Source organism: Stegodyphus dumicola, chromosome 7 (assembly GCF_044657685.1).
Source record: "Stegodyphus dumicola isolate Sdum_Otavi_A_Nest chromosome 7, ASM4465768v1".
Classification (NCBI taxonomy): Eukaryota; Metazoa; Arthropoda; class Arachnida; order Araneae; family Eresidae; genus Stegodyphus; species Stegodyphus dumicola.
This window is the reverse complement of record NC_140774.1, coordinates 135,902,182-135,923,080: the sequence shown is the minus strand read 5'-3', so window position 1 is coordinate 135,923,080 and position 20,899 is coordinate 135,902,182. Positions and strand designations below refer to the sequence as shown.

Sequence of the window (20,899 nt, the reverse complement as noted above, 5' to 3'; positions counted from 1 at the left end):
CAGTCCAATGCAGTTATAACCTAGAGCAGTAATTTTCAGTATTTTCAAATTGACAGTCCATTTAACCATGATATTCTGATAAAATAATTTAAATTCTAAACTGTTACTATTTTAATTGCAGATACTATATTCTCATTTTCTCATTCATATACTAAATTGACAATCTACCATGCAAACCATCTTGAAGACACATCAAATTTTTATCTGCTTAGATTTCATCATTTTCAATGCAAAAATATATTCTCTTCTCACAATCATATCTAAAAAAAAAAAAAAAAAAAAAAAAAAAAAAATTTAATAACTACAGTTAAATTTAAAATCTTTGTGCATTCAAATACATTTTGCGGACTACATACTAATTTAGAAACACTGACTTTGGGTATTCCTAATGCGTCTATAACCATTACCAGAAATAAATTATCGGACTATTCTCAATTTGTCAAAAGAAAACAAACATAGAGAGATATATTTGCCCAATATTTTTATTTTCTATCACTAGTTCGTATATGCATACAAAACTTAGAAAGAACTAATAACTGGGACAAAAACTTTTTTTTTTAATGCATTGCATCTCCTCTTGCAGGAATGTGATTTATATGAAAGATAAACATTTAAGCATTATTTTATTCAGATGATCTCCAATACCCTTTTCATATCATTTCTATATTATAATATAAAAACCAACCATAATGCTAACATATATTTATTTTGTAAACTAACACTTCAGGACACAAGACGTTAAATGTAGCTTCAAAAAAATGATAATAATAATAAATAAATAAATAAAACAAGAAATTGTAAAATTTAAAACTGAAAATACTGTAATATTTAAAAGTTAGATAAATTTTAACATATTAAAATTTTAGCAATGAAAAAATATGCAAGATTATATAAGGTTCCTGTTTTGCAAAGCATTATACAATATCAAATTTCAAACATATAACCATGTAATTATCTTAAGAACCACTCTCATTGGAAAAACTTATTTTTATATACAAGAAGGCATGAAGTTTTGCGATGCAAGAAGTACATAAAACACCTTAAACATTGCAATACAGATATAAAAGCATGCTCCATAATAGTTTCATTGTGATAAATGTCACTCTATAATAAAAAGGAAAAATAATATACAAAAAAAGGTCAAGATGTAATCAAACAATATCTTCAATTTACAAAAGAAATTTAATATAAAATGATTTCATTTCACATATTTCTCCATGAACTTTTTATGAAAGCTAGACCGCAGTGTGTCATTGATAAAAGGTTTTTCCTTGCGATCTGGTTCTTCAACTGCACAATTTTTAAACACAACATCATCATCCCATCTTCTCTTTACTTTGAATTCAGCAGGTTTGTTATTCAGTAAAGGATTCCCACTCAAAATATTCTCAGTCCTAATTTTTTCTTCTTGTGCTTTCCTCTCTGCTTCCTGAAAACATCAATATTACAAATACATTAAAAAAGATTTCTCATTTTAAACAATCATACTGAAAAAATATTAGGATTAGCATTAAGTGATCAGCAAAACTAAATGGCCCAATTCTATTACTTTCTGATTTTACAAATAAAAACATTCTTTAGAGTAAAATTATCAATATAATACAGCACAGAAAACTTAAAAATGTTTAAGAAGCTAGTGATTAAAATAATTTCAGTTAAAGCAGTATTTTTCACCAGTTTTCATTTGGAAATACTGATGCATCTAATCAGCTAAATATCCTCTAAATACTCATACAAAATACAAGCTACAAATTATTATTATTATTATTTACTCTCTAAAAATTCCTAACTAAGATAAGCCTAACATATCAGATGACTAACCTCCAAATTCATATTCACTAAAACAACCAAGAAAAATAACATATATTAAAATATAAATCATCAGTTCATTAAAACCCAAATCTAAATTTGTTTAATTTAAATATCCATGTTCTTTTATAATCAGTTAATACCTAAAGGGCAAAATACTATCAAGTGCAGTAGGCTCCCTCTTAACTGGTCTCAGTTCAATCACAGCTGAAAAGGTGATTCATTTTTTATTAAATTTTCTATTCGGTACAGTAGTGGTCATATTGCAGTGTGGCTGGCTATTATTATTGTTTTGTGCAAACAATTTATGTAGTTATTTCTAAATTACTGTAATTTAAAGTAGCAAAAAGAGTGAAAAATTAAAATCGTCAATCATTTTATATGTACTCCCCAGCCCGATTAGGTACTATGAACAAAAAACATTTTTAAAATAACTATTCATTTATATTTCTTAATTGTTAAAATATGTTAAGCATTTATAGTCATAGCATAGTCATTAATACTTTTAAATGCATTACGGAAAATGTCTTCCAGTGGTTGGGGAATTTCTTCATATATGCAAAAAATATGGTACTCTACTGTAACAGAAAAATAATACTATATGGAGCCTCAATGTGGGGCCTAAATTTAAATTCTAATGCACAAAAACAACTTCTTTCAATCCAAAGACCTTTTCTTCTTTCTATTTCGAAAGCTTACAGAACCACTCTAAATAGTCCTCTCCATATAATTACCGGAATTCCCCCAATTATAATAACCTTGAAGAAAGAAGCAATTAAAATTAAAGTGTCAAGATTACACACTCCATGTACTTTCAATAATGATCTTTATCAACCATCAGAATATGAAGAATTACTGCATGACTTCACAGGGTTCATACACATTTCTGCACATGGAAATTAAGTACTTTTAAGGACCATTAATGAAAACAATTAAGGACCTATGAGCAAATGGGAACTGAATTCAATTAAAAATATTATCTACGCCTGAATTTCACTTTTGTAACACCATCCTAAAAATAAAATAGATCCCTAAGTAGTATGCATTATTACTAAACATGAATTAATGAACATAATTATTAATAAGTTTGAGAATAAAATAAACTTTATATGCAATTTATAAAGTAGCATTAAATATTTTACACTTATAATAGTTGTTCATATTTGAAAGAAGATAAGTGACATTTACGTTTTACTAACAGTTAGCTTTATGTTGATTTTTTTTATGTCTCATTTTGTCACATACTTGGTCAGTCTAGAGGTTTAGTAGAAGGTAGATTTTATGTGAAAGGGCATAGGTTAAAATGAGAAGTAAGATCATAATCAGTATGATTGATAACAAAAGACAATGTTGTCACTGCTGCTGCTTGTTTAAAGAGAGACCTGCTGATTAGAACAAACCTGAAAGGCCTGCTGTAAGCATGGTTGGCAAGTGTTGAAAAGTTAGACATGCTCTGATTAATGCAGTTAGTGTCATAGGTCCGTATAGAATTCCAGGGATTATACCCCAGTTAATATACTTTAAGGTTCCAATAAGCCATTAAAGCACCAGAGGTGATAAGTTATTTTGTATTATTTTAAGTCTCACTAGATGCAAAGAATAAGTTTTACTCGAATTTTTACATTTTTGTATTTTATCTTGTGCTCACAGTGGGTATTAATGAAAGGCAATAACTCGCTTTAATATATAGAGATAATTTTTAAGGGTAAGCAGTTAGTTATAAATAATTAAATTAGGTAGCTTGATATCCTTAGTCATTATGGATTTACATGACCACTATTAAATTTTACATTTTAACAAAATTCGTTAAAAAAGCCCTATTAAAATCAAAATTTAATAAAATTTCATAGTTTAAAATACATGTAATTTATGGCATTGATTCTTAAACGATATCAGGATTATTACACATTAAAAGCTGCAAAACATTTATGTTTTGTAACAAAAACACTCAACAAAATTTTGTTAAGAAATGTACAGGCGCGGTAAGATGGCTTCCCCACAAAGCAGTTTTAGGGTTGCCATAAAATAGCAAGGAAAGACAGTGTTGCCACATTTGGCGAAACTTGGCAATATACCATGGACGATTGGAGAATCTTCTGGAACGAATTCTTATCGGTTTAGGCCGGAATATTCTCGAACACAAGCCGATAGCTATATAAATAGCCAATAGTGTGTCTCAGTGTGTGGTGTGTCTCGTCAAGAGGATGAGTTAGTATGTGCCTCGTCAAGAGTGCGAGTTAGTTATTATCGAGTTGGTATCTCGTCTAGCGAGTCAATCCCTGCGGAGTCGAACGAGTTGACATTGACAGCCGGGCAGAGAGTGCCGAGTGGGTCGTCAAGTGCACCGAAGGAGTCTGTTAATGTATCGCAATTAGTGCATCGTCAAGAGAGCGTGTTGAGCTCCGGGAACGACTGAACTGAAGAGTCGGGAGCTGTTCCTGTGTGTTGTCGAGTGCATTGCGAGTTATAGCGTGGAGTCTCAAGAGTATGTGGAGTTCCGAGAACGACCAAGCAGAGTCGAGAGCTGTACTCCAGAAAGCAGAGTCGGGTGCTTTGCAGGAAGCTGTCTCCACCGTGATAGCCTGATAACCTGAAGGCTGTGTCGCTGATCGTGTCAGCGTGTTTATAGTAGTTCATCGACGACTGTAAAACGTGTTTTGGGGCTGTCCTGACAATACTGGTAAATAAAGTGTGTTTCGATACTTCATCAAGTATCGTTGTTATTCATTCCAAATCTACGAACCCCATACAAGCATAAAGGAGGAAAATAACGTAACAATATTTATCCATCATTTTAATTTAAAGCCTTCCCAAACATTTTGGCTAGTTTATATCGATTTTTTTTCTCTTTAAGCATCTTTTCTAACAATTAGAGATTTGTCTTAATATGCAAACCAATGCCCTCGCCAGTTTCTGCATACTTTATCTCCTAACTTGTCAACCTCTCCATAATGTGCCTATGAGGGTTTACTTTATCTGCTAAAAGTTAAATAGTCCAAAACCCTCCGACAGACATGAAGCATATTATCGCTATGTCTGAAAGTAACTACAATATCAGACAAAGGTTTCAATAAGAGGCTTATTTAAAAAGAACTTGGAACATAAAGGCACGTTCTGGTACACGTTTCCTTTTCATTTTAGAATTTGGGGATTTAATTAAGGATTTCTGTTATTCTAAAAAACACTAAATGCATTTAGAATGTATAGAAAAAGTGGCTTTATTTCAGTAATATGAACATTTAGAAGAAATATGAAATATATATGGTAAAGGCCGATTACAGAGCTGATGTGGCAGAATTTTTAGAATTTAGTGACACACCAAACAACAAAATCTAGAAATGGCAGAAATTTTAGAATTTAGAGGAGGCATTGGAAGCAGAATTTAGAAAGGCACTAGGCAGCAGAATTTAGGATCCACAGAGATTGCATCAGGTTGGAAAATGCCTAGTGCCAGCTATATGTATGATGCATTAAGACATATTAGATAAATCTTTTAAATTGTAATTTTCAATAAAAATAAAAAAAATAAATAATTTAATAAAAAAAATTCATCTTTATAATGCCTGCCCATTGATAAGATTAGAAGCATTTTTGATATTTTCCATGCTTGAGTCTAGTGAAAAGTAGAGAAAATAAAGGAAAGAAAAGATTCTAAAAGATTCTATTAAAAGATTCTAATATCAGAAGTAAAAACATTCAAATATTATGTTTTCATTGTTCTTCCAGACGTTCTCCAAAAAGTAAGAAATTCACTGCAAGCTTTCTGTTAAATACATCCATTACGTGTTGATACCATGGAGACATTTCAAATTTTGTCACATATTTCTCGAATCTTCTAGAATCGTGGGTCTATAAATCTTGCCTTCTTCTAAACCTTCCTTCCAAGCTGCAATGTCTAAAATCCTAAAGAAAAATTACTCCTACGAATTCTATTACAGCAAAAAGCCAGAAATATTTTGAGAAAAAAAAATGAGTGGGGAAAAATGTAAAATTAATTTCAGAGACAAAACTGATACATATCCTGAGACAATAACATGGGAAAACTCTTACCATAAAAATATTAAAAATAAAATATTTTTAATTAATTACATAGCTATTTTACTTTTGCTAAGAAATGTTTCGTAAATTGTGTTTTATAACATTAAATTTTGTTTATTTTTTCAGATTCAAGATATTGTATAAGTGGCCAAAATGGAATTTTTAATATGGCAGCAAAAAATAAAAATGCTTTACTATAATGTTATTTCTTAAAAATAATTACAATATATTACATATATTTATCAATGTTATAATGCTCTAAAAAATCATTTTTTACTTTACTTTTTTACTTTTAAGGACCAAAAAATTCTCAGACCTCGGAATTAAAAATTTTCTATAGAAACTGATCTCAAAATTGCCAAAATGTTGATAAGTCGCCAAATTTAGAGCCGTTTAATAAAAGAATTCACATTCCCAAAACCGAAAAGCTGTTTAAAAGCTCTTTATTGGAAAAGACGAATTTTGAAATGCTTATGTTTCACTTCTTGCTTAGAAACTCGAGTATCCCATCATTTATATTAGAAATAGAAACAAATTATAACCCATGAACCCATTCAAAAAATAATCATATATGTCAGTGAATTGCCAAAAATATTCCTCCAAAATGCTAATTCACACTCAAAATGGCAGTCGTAAAAACAAACAGAAATTTCAGATGATTAAAATTAAGGACCTTCTGCCGAGTTTGGCCAAAATTAAGGACTTTTAAGGACCAAAATCAATTCCAAAAAAATCTTAGGACTCTTAGGCCCCGTTCAGAGGAGGGCATAAGAGGCATAAGTGGTTAAAGCCGACCTCCGTCGCCAAGGCAACCAGTCTCTGCTACGTCACAGAATCTGGTTTAGGGCTTGTGGCATAGGGTTCAAAGTTTTTAACGTTACGCCGAGTTTGGAATAAGCGTCGACCAATCAGAGCGAAGCGGCTTTCTTTAGACGATTTCGCTGTCACATCGAAGGCGATGTTTTTTTTAATATGGAACACATTGTATCCGAATGAGTTGTAATCGTATCCAAACGAAATAATGAGTTGTAATCGTATCCAAACAAAATAAAGAGTTGATCTCAGAAGAAATCTACGATGATGACATGCATTTTTAACGAGTTTTTAATGCATTTTTAATGAGTTTTTCAATTTATATTGAAAAATATGGATGAAACTCGTAAAGCGAAAGTTAAGCTCAGGATTATGCATGCTGTATATGATCCTGTAGATGATTGAACCCATCCAATATTTTTATTTTATTGTGAAAATTCTTTAAAAAATGCATGATTGCAAAAATTTTATTTTTTCTGTGTAAATTATTATTGTTACTTTCTTTCTGTCTATAATTTTTTATGGTTTAATTATTTTTGTATTTAAGAATAAATTTTTTGAAAAAGCTGGAAATATTGTATTGCTATTTGCTTCAAATGCTGATTTTCTTTCCAAACAAACTTCATGAATTAATTTTACTAAAACATCAAATCAATATCAAGAATCTACTGTTTTTTTTAACAGTAAAAATATTACATTAAAGAAAAAAGAAAAAATTATTTTCACTTATTTAAGAATAGTCACAATAGTTAATTCAATGGTGTAAGCTTTGTATAACTAATAAAAGATTAATCTTTTGAGAAAATGCTCTTATGAATTCCAAGAAGGAAAAAATGTAGTGAAATATCCTTAAAACAGTCAAGAGTCTAGACAGTTTTATCTTCTGTTGAAGTTCTGTTTTTTAATCACGTTCTCCATGAAAGGAATTTACTTTTAATGAAACTGAATAGCACACATAATTCGTAACATGGACTATAATTTAATGAATAGTATTTATTATTATTATCCATTCTTTATTACTATCATATGAATGGAATTTTGATCATTAAATTCATGTTATTTCTCTGGTAGAAATTCCTGGATAAGGTATGAATGTTTATAATTTTGATGTATTTGAAGACTTGGGTACCTAAAATTTGTTAGTGTGAAATTACTTTTGAGATTTGGTTGTAAACAGAAATGACAGCATATGTTGAAATTGAATTCAGTGGTGCGGCTTATGCATGCAAATTTTTAGAAATAGGTGTATACAAACAGCTGGCAACACAGCAAAATGTATTTAATGATAGATTATCTTAACTGCTTTCATACCTGCAAAATGGGAAAATGTTATACAGTCAAAAGTCGTTAATCCGGACTCGTCGGGACTTCGGCGATTCCGGATTATCGATTTTTCCGGATTATAGATCATCAGTTTAAATCTCGTAAGATGGCATGCAGAAATTCTAAAATTAAAAATATGAAACCGTAATTTATGAAATAAAGAACAATTATGATCTAAAGGGTATCAAAATTTGCAAAAAGAAAAAGCTTAATATTTATTTGTTTACTTTATTAAACATTTCTTTTAATGTAAGTTGTTTAAGTTTTGCTTCGTTTCATGTGATAATACTTTCTCTTTAATTCTATTAAACAGACATAATTTCTTGTTCAGTTACAAAGTTCCGCTGTTCAAGTCCTATAATTGCTGTGTCAAGAACACCGACTAATTTGTCAATCGAAATTTTTTCGTTTTGAATAACCTCTGTTACTTTTTTTTGCTATCGGAAGCGAATTATAATGACCAGGAACTTGTTTTAAATCATATCAAAGACGGAGCATATCGAGATGAAATACTACATTTGGTAAGGAATTATAAGCCAAATAAAAACATCTGCGCTGAAGATAAGGATAGTGCTGACAAATCAACTTCCAATTCATTACGCGCCCGCCGCGGCGCGGCATTCCCCCCGCCGAGCAGCATGAAATTGATAAACAGATTTCGGATTTAAAAACATACTTTCGCTTTAGATCCTTTACATATTAACAAATATATATCGGAAATTCTATTTGATATAATCGAAAGTTTAAGCTTACTTTTATAAAATTGCTCTTACAGTCTGCAAAAAATAATAAGCCGGATCCAATTCGAAAATTAAGGAACAACGCAATCATCAACATTAACTGAAATAGATAATTAGATAATTTTAGCTTATACGTTCATTATACATAAAACGCACACGCGAAAACGTATTCTGCACTTGTGCACACTGATATGCGCAGTCGTAAAAGGTCTTATGCGCACGCGTAAACGCCTATGCGCATGTGTCAACGCGGCGCATGCGCAGAAAGTTTTTAGTTTTGATGTCCGGATTATAGATCATTCCGAATTATGGGTGTCCGAATTAACGACTTTTGACTGTATACAGGCTATCTGTTAGTTAGCCTCAAGATTTTTTTAATTAGGCAAATTTAGAATATCGTATTTCTCCTAAGAGAAATTATATATAAAAATTGAAGAAGGTTTTATATATATAAATATGCATGTGCATGTTTATAGTATACAGAGTACTATAGTATATTCCATACTGCTTTGCACAGAAATATATGTGCCAACCAAGTATTGGTCTTTCAAAAAAATATCTCTTGACCATTTCGTGTTTTACCTTCTTCCGTTGCCTCTTGGCTAATGAGAAGAGCAGATAAAAGATCATTCTGTTGAGCCAGTAAAACTTTGCGGTGAGCTGAAAAAGCCATGACACAAAGAAAAAAAAACAAGCAGAGTGAACGCAGGAAGCTTCTTTCACTGGCCACGAGCTTACACCTCGTTCTCGCAGGTGTGAACGGGTCTCCCGTATTTTATGCCCTAATGACTATGCCTCTATGTGCTTTACACCCACGTCTGAACGTACCTTAAAGGACCGTACGAACCCTGCTTCAGCATTCATCTCTCATCTTTTACTTCAATTTTCTTAATAACAACATCAAATTCAGGTAACTTTAACCTTAAATTCTACACTGACGGCTCTAAATTAGACACGGGAGTTGGTTGGGCCTTTTGCACATTTCAAAATAATGTTATAATTAAACAACAGTGCAATCGACTCACTTCCACAATTTCAATCTTTCAGGCTGAACTACTTGCAACAAAAAAAGCAATAGCATTTGCAATAGGCCATCCAGTACACAGCATAATATTCTCAGATAGCGAATCCAGTATTAAAGCAATAGTTGGTCATAGCCGCCCTCCAGTAGTTACACAAATTCTTACTCTTCTTTCCTCCTTCCCTATTCATCTACGTCCTCACCTCCAAAGGACTAAAGCACATATTGTTACCACTGGAAATGAAATAGCTGATAATATGACAAAAACAGAGGCATCAGATTCTTCATTACCATCTGTCATGATTTCCAAACCACTTTCACTTCTAAAGAGAAAACTTGAAGATCTTTTTTCCATCTGGCCACATGCTGGAATGAGGAAATTACCAGTTGCAGAACTTTCAAATTTCTTCCTAAAGTTTCAAAAAACCTAATATCTATATATAGATCAGTAACTGCCTTCCTCACAGCACATGGGCCTTTTATTGACTATCTCCATAGATTTGGCCTTCATCATACAGATCAATGCATCTGCAGAAATACGGGATTAATCGACCATTATGTGTTTGATTGCGAAATAACTAAAGATGTCCATTTTAAAAAATATACTTCAATTTCAGCCCCGCTTTGGTTTCAATAACTCCTTGAAAATAAGTTTCTTTGAAATAAACTTCAATATCTTATTAACTATATTTCGACTAATTGTGATAATCTAAAAGCTACTTAATTCTTATCATTAATTATCATCATACTCCTTCAACATTATCTTTCAACGTTTGTCTTCTTTCAACGATTATCATCTAGCAACGTAATCTGTCAACGATTATCATCTATCATCATCCATCTACCCTTGTTCATCTTCTCATTCTTTCTTCATCGTCTTGATCAATATACAGTGCATAGCTTAATATACAGTTCATAGCTTACTAATATTATAGCTTGCTAATAATATACAGTGCATAGCTTCAATAGTTTCAAGAAACTATATTCATCCATCTTTGGCTTCTATTATCATCATTCATCTTTGACAGTCTTCTATCATCATTACTTATCAACACATTCATCATCTGTAACTTCCTGCATAGCATTTCATATCTTATCTTACCATCGTCCTTGTAAACACTTCTTTGTCACCTATCCTCATTATAATCTCTTTTTTCATCCATCATCTACATCATCATAGATTTCCTATATATTTATATCATCGTCAACTACCATGTAGTTTATTTGTTAGACTACAACATATTCTCAGTCCTTCAATATTCAATATCTCCTTCCATATTCTCAGTCCTTCTTCTTTATTGTATTCTTCAATAAACAGTGCATAGTTCCATATTGTCAAGAATTATGATTATCAATGACTTCTTTTATTTGAGACTAAAGACTAGTCTCATCAAACAGTTCAAATTCAGACTTTTCATATACCTTTTATTACGAGGGTAAGTTGAAAAATAAGTTTCCCCTGTCGACTGTGGTCATAGTTGTATATGAAAGTCAAAAAATAGAATGAGACATTACAGATATGACATACCTTTATTTTTCCACATAGGTACCAAGTACATTGAGACATTTGTCATATCGCTTGATAAGCTTCAAAAAGCCCTCCAGGAAAAAATCAGGGTTTTGCATATGGAAGAAGCGTTGAACGGCTTGTTTCACTTCAGTATTGCTTTCAAAGCGCCTTCCCCTGAGATTTTTCTTCAAAGCCGGAAACAGATGGAAGTCGCTTGGTGCGAGATCAGGACTGTATGGCGGATGGTGTAGGCGCTCCCAACCAAGAGTTGCAATATGGTTTTGCTTTGCCGTCACCGAATGTGGTCTGGCATTGTCATCCAACAGCAGAACGCCAGATGTGAGAAGGCCAGGCCGCTTTTTCCGAATCGCCTCTTTCAATTTCGACAGGGTGTCACAGTAGCGCATAGCATTGATGGTTCCAACCTCCAAAAAGTCCAGCAACAAGACTCCTTGGGCGTCCCAGAAAACTGTGAGGAGCACTTTTTATTCTATTTTTTTACCTGCAGAGGGAGTTGTCTTGAACTTCTTTCGGACAGGTGATGACGGATGTTTCCACTCCATAGATGCGGCCTTCGATTCTGGCGTGAAATGGTGGACCCACATTTCATCCCCTGTCACAATCCAAAACAGAAAGTCATTGCCATCTTCATGGTAACGCACGAGATGTTCCAGGCTGACTCCCATGCGTTGTTCCTTGTGTGTCAAGGTCAATTGTCGGGGCAACCATCGTGCTGACACTTTTCTGTATCGAAGAATGTCGTGGATGATTTTCGAGCTCGCTTATGTGAGATTCCAAGTTCTTCCGCTACTTCATCGATGGTGATACGCCGGTTCGCTCTAAATCATGTCATCCACCTTCCTGACATTTGCATCTGTAGTGGCCATGCACGTCCGTCCAACTCTCGGTATGCCCTCCACTTGCTGACGTCCATCACTGAATGTGCGACACCATTTCCGCACCATTTGCTTCGACATCACACCTGGCCCATAGACTTCCACGAGGCGGTTATGAATTTCTATTCCTGATACTCCACATGCCCATTCATAGCGGATAACCGCTCTCACTTCCTCCTTTGACCACGAATTCAAAATGCACCTTCTCTCCATACCTACCGGGGCTCAAATGAAAGGCTGGTCTCCGCTTTGTGCAGGCACTGCAACAGCGCCATCTGCTTGATTTGCAGTGACCTCTACCCAATGGTGTATCAATGACTTGCGCGTTTTCCTGCTGTGTCGCCTTTTGCCCATAGCCGTTCAACGCTTCTTCCATATGCAAAGCCCTGATTTTTTCCTGGAGGGGTTTTTGAAGCTTATCAAGCGATATAACAAATGTCTCAATGTACTTGGTACCTATGTGGAAAAATAAAGGTATGTCATATCTTTAATGTCTCATTCTATTTTTTTACTTTTATACACAACTATGACCACAGTCGACAGGGGAAACTTATTTTTCAACTTACCTACGTATTAACTCTTGACTATAGACTAAAGACTCCTTGACTTTTGATTTTTCAAAATTCACCTAATACTTCTCTATTGTCATTATTTTTAATTTCTTATTTAATTTTTACTTTTACAAATTTCCAAATTTTATGTTTAAGATAATTACTATGTTACAACTTATCATTGATGTATATTTTTCAAAATTCATTAATGAATGTATCAGATGGTACATGGTTCCATCAGTTCAGCAATAAAGCTGAAAAGTCGTAACGGCGGTACAGCTGATTAACAGATGGTCTCCAGTCATAGCATAGAGATATCTTGCAAGACATTATAAAATAATTTATTGCTGACTGATGAACTTTGATAACGAACATGGAATCTTATTGCTTCATTCTGAAATTAGATGGCTCAGCAGGAGAAAAATACTTCAACGATTTGTAGAACTTCTTTTGCCAATAAAGCAGTTTTTGAAATCCGGAAACGAAAGTTAAAAGAATTGGTATTATAGAATTAAGTATTATAGTATTAAGTATTATAGTATTAAGAATAATTTTACTTTCCAACTCTAGCATTGATGATATAAAAATTTTCCTCAAGAACAACTGCAATTTTAAATTCTGCTTAACTCCTAACTAATGAACAAAACAAATCTTTTCCCACAAACCTGAAAAAAAAAAAAAAAAAAAAACCTTATACATTCCTTCTGATTATATTTCCAGATACCTTATGGGTGACCACTGTTAATTCTTTTATATTAGATCTGGTGCATTTTTCCCCCCTAATTTTTTAGTATTCCTGTACAATCCCATCAGATCTGAATAACAGAAAGTACCATGCTATTAAATATGTCAGATCATTTTTAACTGCACTACAGAGTTCCTTAATTAAGGTATACTTTCTTATCTCAATATTCACACTACAAAAAGTAGTAAATCTAAATTTATATTACCAAATTTGGGTTTTAATTCGCCTTCATCTTCTATTAAATGAAACTAGCAGCCCTTCTTCTTCAGGTGAAATACCCCCCTTCCCTTCTGAAGAAGCGATCTGTGTCTGATCATCATCAAAACCACCAGAGTTTTATTCAAAATCTATGCCAAACTAAGTTTTTTTTTCCCCCTAATTTTAAATTTTACATGTTCCCTTTCCATTAAGGAAAATTTTAAGGAAACATACAATTATAAGAGAAAATGCAATTAAATTTATACAAATTTATAAAACAATTCCATTTTAGAGTGATAAAAATACAATTTTTATTGCAACTTAGATTTTCAGATTTCTGCATTATTGATGTTTGATTCTAAATATACTTAAAATTTTATTTTTACATTAGAATAAAAATGGCATGAATTTACAAGATTTAAATTTTCATTATTTTGAAAAGCTAAATTTAAAACACATATATTAAATAGTATTACAATGCATAAATCTTCCAAATAAAATACTACAGGCTATATAGCAAAAAAAGAAAATGTTTCTCAGTTTAAGCCACATACCCTTCTAGCTTCTTCTTGAGCTCGCTCTTTCTTGATTTGGTTCAACTCAGCCATAAGTTCAGCAGTATCATCTTCATCACTATCTTCGCTTTCATCGTCCTGATTATAAAATATTTCAAATCTGAATAATCATTTCAAAATGAAATCTTCAAACATAAATTTTTAAATGCATAATTTCAGCTATTTTACAATACAAAATAAATTAATCCTTTTATATCAAAAGTAGGTTATTGTTTTATAAAGTAGCACACGAAAATTACGTTTTAAGAATGTATAGTCCTTAAAAGGGATCCCCTTGGGCAGATAGCTTGATGTGCTATGCCATAATAAACTAAACCAAACTAATCCTTAAAAAGGAACATGATTTTACCTAAGTCAAAATGGTGGTCTTCAAAGAAAGGTTTAGATTTTCACAGAATCTTAAACACTTATACACCACAAATGCAATTTTAAAGGAAATGCCCTCTTATAAAATGTTTTAAAAGAATAACAAAAGCGATTAAATGGACTTAAAAAAAAAAAAAAAAGACTGATAGTGATTAAAAGCAAAAAACTAAACTCAAGCCCTCAAACTTAAATATCCCTACACAGTAAGATGATATCAAAAGCAAAATATTTTATGCATTTTAAAAAAAATTCAGGGCATTGCTTACTAAATAAAACCTAATCAAGGTACTGTATCCATTTCATTTAGCTGTAATAAGTTCATTCGGTTTATCAAACTAATAAAATCAACTAAAAAGATTAAAATATTATTAATTATAATAGATACTATAATCACAAACTTAACTGTATTTTTGTCCCATTTAAAACATATTAATGATAAGGATTAGCTTCTTAATATATATTTAATATTGAACCATTATTATTAGTTTATACTAGCAAACATGGCAATGATTTAAGAAATTTTTACTAAATAAATCTTTGTTGGCCACTGAAACACTAGGAATAACCCAACACACCTAAAATTTGCATGATACAAAGAACATGGCAGGAAATGCAACAGATTATGTGTAGCTAACCTTTTATACTTTAGACAAACTTATAACCTTTTCAGCCGTATAAAGTGTGGTAACATGGCTATACTTTAACAGTTATGTATAAAATTATCTATATGTACAATAACACAGAACAAGAGCTTTTGGAAGCTTTGCTGACGATCGGTTAAATTTTAAGAACAATATACATGTTTAAAACAAAAAAAAATTTCATTACACATTTTTATGAAAACAAAAATTTTACCTTAAAAATTGTTAAAAAAAAAAGCATGTAAGTTCAATAACACAGAAATGTTTACACATACTTAAACACACACCCAACAAACATTATGATGTGAGAGTCAATTGTATATTGATTAAATAACTGCCAGTATTTGTATGTGCCTATTGCTTCAGAATCAAACAAATATAATGAATGCACACTTCAGTGGCAATAGAATTCATTGGTTGGTTAACTGTGTACTTACATATACAAACAAAAGTCATTAATTCGGACACCCATAATCCGGACCTCAAAGCTAAAAATTTTCTGCGCATACGCGTGCGCGTAAGACCTTGACTACTGCGCATATGCATATGCGCAAGTGCAGAATACGTTTTCGCCAGCTCGTTTAATGTATAACGGACGGTGTAAGCTAAAATTATCTAATTATCTATTTCAGTTAATGTTGCAGATTGCGTTGTTCCTTAATCTTGGAATTGGATCAGGCTTATTATTTTTTGCAGACTGTAAGAGCAATTTTATAAAAGTAAACTTGAACTTTCGATTATGTCAAATAGAATTTCCAATGCTGGAACTTCCAAAGGATCTACAAAACGAAAGTATGTTTCGATGTCCAACAAACAAAAAGTGGAATTGCTGCAAAAAATGGATAAAGACATGAAGAATGTGACAGAGAGGTTAGTGAAAACGAAAAAATTTCGATTGACAAGTTAGTCGGTATTCTCGGCACAGCAATTAACGGGACTTGAACAGCGGAACTTTGTAACTGAACAAGAAATTATGTCTTTTTATAGAATTAAAGAGAAAGTATTATCACATAAAATGAAGCAACTTAAACAACTTACATTGAGAGAAATGTTTAATAAAGTAAACAAATAAATATTAAGCTTTTTTTTTTTTTTTTTTTTTTTTTTGTAAATTTTGATACCCTTTAGATCATAATTGTTCTTTATTTCATAAATTACGGTTTCATATTTTTAATTTTAGAATTTCTGCATGCCATCTTACGAGATTTAAACTGATGATCTATAATCCGGAAAAATCGATAATCCGGAATCGCCGAAGTCCCAACGAGTCCGGATTAACGACTTTTGACTGTATAATAAACTGCATAATATTTTTTTTTCCAGCTTCAGTGTGCCAATCATGCAGTGTTTTATGATGTACACTGATGAGCCAAAACATCATGACCGCCCAACATTTTCCAATGAACTCATTTAGATGACGTGAAGGGCATGTAATTAAGTGGGAATGGTATTTAACTGCAGCTGGAGAAGGTAAGGAATCATTCTTGCATTTACTTTTGTGAATGATGGGAAAGACAGCTGATCTGAGAAAATTCAATAAAGGGCAGACAGTAATGACCCAAAGACTCAGAATGAGTATCTCCGAAAACTGCATGACTAGTAGGTTGTCAACGATTTGCCATTGTTAGTATTTATGCAAAGTGGATAAATAAAGATCAAACCAGCAACAGATGCCAAGGTGAAGAACATCCACACATCAAAGGAAAAGGACATCACACACATCATCCATTTGGCACAGCAAAACTGGCACCAAACAGTACCTCAGCTGACAGCCCAATACAATGCAGGTCCAAGTGCACGTGTTTCAGAACACACTGTTCAGAGAACACTGTTTGGATATGGGACTATGCAACAGATATCCCACTTGCCTGTCTCTGTTGACAAAGTATCATTGTCAACTACGCCTACAGTGGGCCAGGAATTTCGAGACTGGACAAGGATAAGTGGATGACAGTTGCTTGGTCAGATGAATCATGATTTCTCATTTATCATGTCAATGGTCATGTCAGGTGAAAAGTTGCTCCATCTGTACAGCAGGTCATACACAGGCTGAGGTAGCAGTACAGTATAAAGTCTTTAATCCGGACTCATCGGGACTTTGGCGATTCCGGATTAGGAGTTTTTCCGGATTATAGATCATCAATTTAAATCTGGTAAGATGGCATGAAGAAGTTATAAAATTAAAAATATGAAACCGTAATTTATGAAATAAAGAGCAATTATGATCTAAGGGGTATCAAAATTTACAAAAAAAAAAAAGCTTAATATTTATTTGTTTACTTTATTAAACATTTCTTTCAAAGCGTGCATGCGTAAAGCATACATACGCATAGTCGAAATTAGAAAATTGCAACCAGAAAACTACTTGAAGTGTATTCGTGATATTTATAATGACGAGAAATTTGATTTAAATCATATCAAAGATGAAGTACATCGAAATGAAGTACTACATTTAGTAAGGAATTATAAGCCGAATAAAATAAAAACATCTGCTCTGAAGAGAAACAAAGGATATGCCTTTATCCATTTTTTGCAGCAATTCCACTTTTTGTTTGATGGACATTGAAACATGCTTTCGCTTTGTAGATCCTTTGGTAGCTCCAGAATCGGAAACTCTTTTTGACATAATCGAAAATTCAAGCTTACTTTTTATAAAATTGCTCTAACAGTCTGCAAAAAATAATAAGCCAAATCCAATTAGAAGATTAAAGAGCAACGCAATCTGCAACATTAACTGAAATAGATAATTAGATAATTTTAGCTAAGCTTATACAGTCAGTTATACATTAAATGTGCATACGTAAACATATTATGCGCATGCGTAAATGTATTATGCGCATGTGTAAACACATATTTGAGGTCCTTATTACAGATACTTCTGGATTATAGACGTCCGGATTAAAGACTTTGTACTGTATTATGCTTGTGGGGATGTTCTCATGGGCAGCTCTTAGATCCTTAGTTGTGGTAGAACAGATCATAAAAGCTATGGACTATCTGAACAGTGTGGATCCATGAAGATCAGCTGCACCCTTACATAGCACTTGTCTTCTCTACTGAAAATGGAATCTTCCAGCAGGACAATGCCCTATGTCACAAGGCTCGAATTGTGTTGGAGAAGCATACGGATGAATTCCAATTAATGTCCTGACCACCTAATTTGCACGATTTCAACCCAATAGAGGACATTTGGGATGTCATGGTGCAGCAGCTCAGAGCTCAAACACCACCATGTTGGAATATCTCAAGTTTGCAGGACTGGTGCTTAGACATTTGGTATAACCTGTCTCTAGTCATCAAACAAGAACTTGTAGAATCCATGCCAAGGTGAGATGCAGCTGTTTTCTAAACCAAAGGTCACGCAATGCTTTACTGAGTAGGTGGTCATAATGTTTTGGCTCTTGCAGTGTATGTGCTATACGTTGGACATCTCTGAAACAGATAATACATTAACAGCACTGGTGAACAAAAAATCAGTATTGTTACCCTTTGCTAAAAGTTATCATTTAAATAGTGATTAATATGACTAGTAGTCAAGGCCAATACTGGGCATTCTGCCCCATGGGGCAATCTCTCCAGGTCTCCTGGTACTACCCTATATTCTAAACATTTTGCTGCCCTAATTTCTGCCACCCAGTGTCTCCCTTTTAACCCTTTCCAGATGGTTGTGTTATACATGTCACAGTAGTATTTGGTTCATCCATGGCAGGTGTGACGTCTGCACCTCAGATGATTACTGAATAGATAGACGGCTGTAATGTATGCAAGACAATCATATGGAACGAAATGTAAACACTTAGATGGCATCCTATGTCCACGGTACCAAGACAAATGGGAATGTGATGCCGGAATTTTGACCGCTTCATTTGATTCTGAAGGATACATAGAGATTCAGAAATGTAAACAAGCATATTGGGTATGCATATGCATTTTTGTTTCTTTCGAACGGCTTCCTGAGGAAGAAGTATTTCACAGTACTGCAGTTTTTAGTTAGTTTCTTCTTTTAATATGCAGAATAAGGTGTTTTTTCTTTTGTATAAAGATAATTCCCCCTCCCCTTTAAGATATCAAAATGAAAGCGATATTTATCAAAAGCAGGCTATACAGCTTCATTGCAGGAAAATTTGAATAGCAGTTATGTCAGTGGCTTTAGCAGTAAACAAAATTATAAAATAGGAGAAAGTGCTGAAAAACCAAACTCTATACTGTTGTACAACAGAAATATGGGAGGAGTGGATATTAAAGGTGCAGTCACTATTCATCTTAAAGAAAATCTTCCAGATGTCATAAAAAATTATTTTTTGGTCTCCTCGACACTACAATCTATAATCCTTTTGTTTTAAATTATGTCAAAAATGGTACAAAAACCACTACTTCAGTTTTGATTAAAAGTAATCAGCCAAATTACAGAGATGGTTATGTCAAGAAAAGAATGTAAATTTTGGGCATTAGCTGCATCGATGCCAATTGGCCTTACAGAAAGCCATAGTCAATTCTTAATAGGAAGAAAGAGAAAATGAGAAGATAAATAGTTTGCTCTAAAACTATGCAGAGGAAGTGAGCTTCGGCAAAAGCATCTTAGTTTGAGTGCAAAAAATTTAATGTAGGACTTGGTGTGGACCCATGCTTCAAAACACATCACACAGAAAACCAATTTTTAAATTCCATTGTAAATGTATATATGTGTGGATGTGTCTGTGCAGTTTTGTTGCTTTATGTTAAATATTTTAAACGTATTTTTAAAAAATTCTGAAAGTTTGCTTTAAAATTCCTCTTTCATTGTTTATATATATGATTACAGCTGCCAAAGTTATGTGTATTAAATTCTGTAATTCACCAAGCATAAAGGTAAACGCATTTTTTGTAATATTAGAAAAATTTCAGTTAGTTGGAATAAAAATGTATTTTTGCCAAATTTTTAGCCTAGCGAGCAAGTGCCTGCTATCTTATAAGAAACATCACAGAAGCTCAGCGCTCCATCTCATAGCAACAATGCACAAGATTGGTGTGCCATCCGGAAAATTCTGCCATCTTTAAATTTTGCTGCTTGGTTCTTATCTAAATTCTAAAATTTTGCAGCCCCCCCCCCAAATTCTGTCCTTAAATTCTATTCGGTGAAACTGCACTAGTTGCATGAGCCCTAGCACCACAACCCTTCTAGTAGTTACAGGATTAGTAATAATTTTTTTATTTTGCAATTTTTGGGATTAACACTGTGTCTTCCATCAGATATTCCAAATTTTGTTCCAGTTTTAGATGAATGCACGCAATATCTCTGATAATACTTTCAGCTACTTGAAACTGCTACCTAATACACTCACGTTTGTGAAAATTGCAACACCATGAAGGACTTACACGAGTGAGCTGAAATTTTCAGGAAATGCAAAGTAGCGCATGATATGCAAATGATTAGAATTGCAAATCCGTAGCGCATGCGTATGCTGAGCAGCGCCCTCTGAACGGCTGATGGATCCGAATAAATAGACGGCTGTAGCGAGGCGTGTATGGTTATCGGTGGTTATCTGCTAGTGGTAAACGTTAACTCAATCTGTACTTATGCCTCGTCGACGAAAGAGAGCGAGATTTGAACAACTTACAGAGTTTGAACGAGGGAGAATCATCGGCCTTCGTGAAGCTGGATTGTCGTATCGTGCAGTAGCCTCTCGTGTGCAG

General features: G+C 33.1%; 1 protein-coding gene across 5 annotated transcripts in view; it reads right to left on the bottom strand.

Annotated features, from left to right (window-relative positions):
• Positions 1-1,163: 1,163 nt before the first annotated feature.
• Positions 1,164-20,899, bottom strand: part of c12.1 (spliceosome-associated protein CWC15) — an 81,803-nt gene continuing 62,067 nt past the window's right edge. For all 5 annotated transcript variants that reach the window (XM_085820841.1, XM_085820844.1, XM_085820842.1 and 2 more), the window contains exons 5-6: positions 14,199-14,297; positions 1,164-1,429 (exon numbers count right to left, since the gene is read on the bottom strand). In XM_085820841.1, coding sequence (XP_085676967.1) covers positions 1,199-1,429; positions 14,199-14,297 — 330 coding nt within the window. In that variant the 3' untranslated portion in view covers positions 1,164-1,198. The remainder of the gene's footprint in view (positions 1,430-14,198; positions 14,298-20,899) is intronic.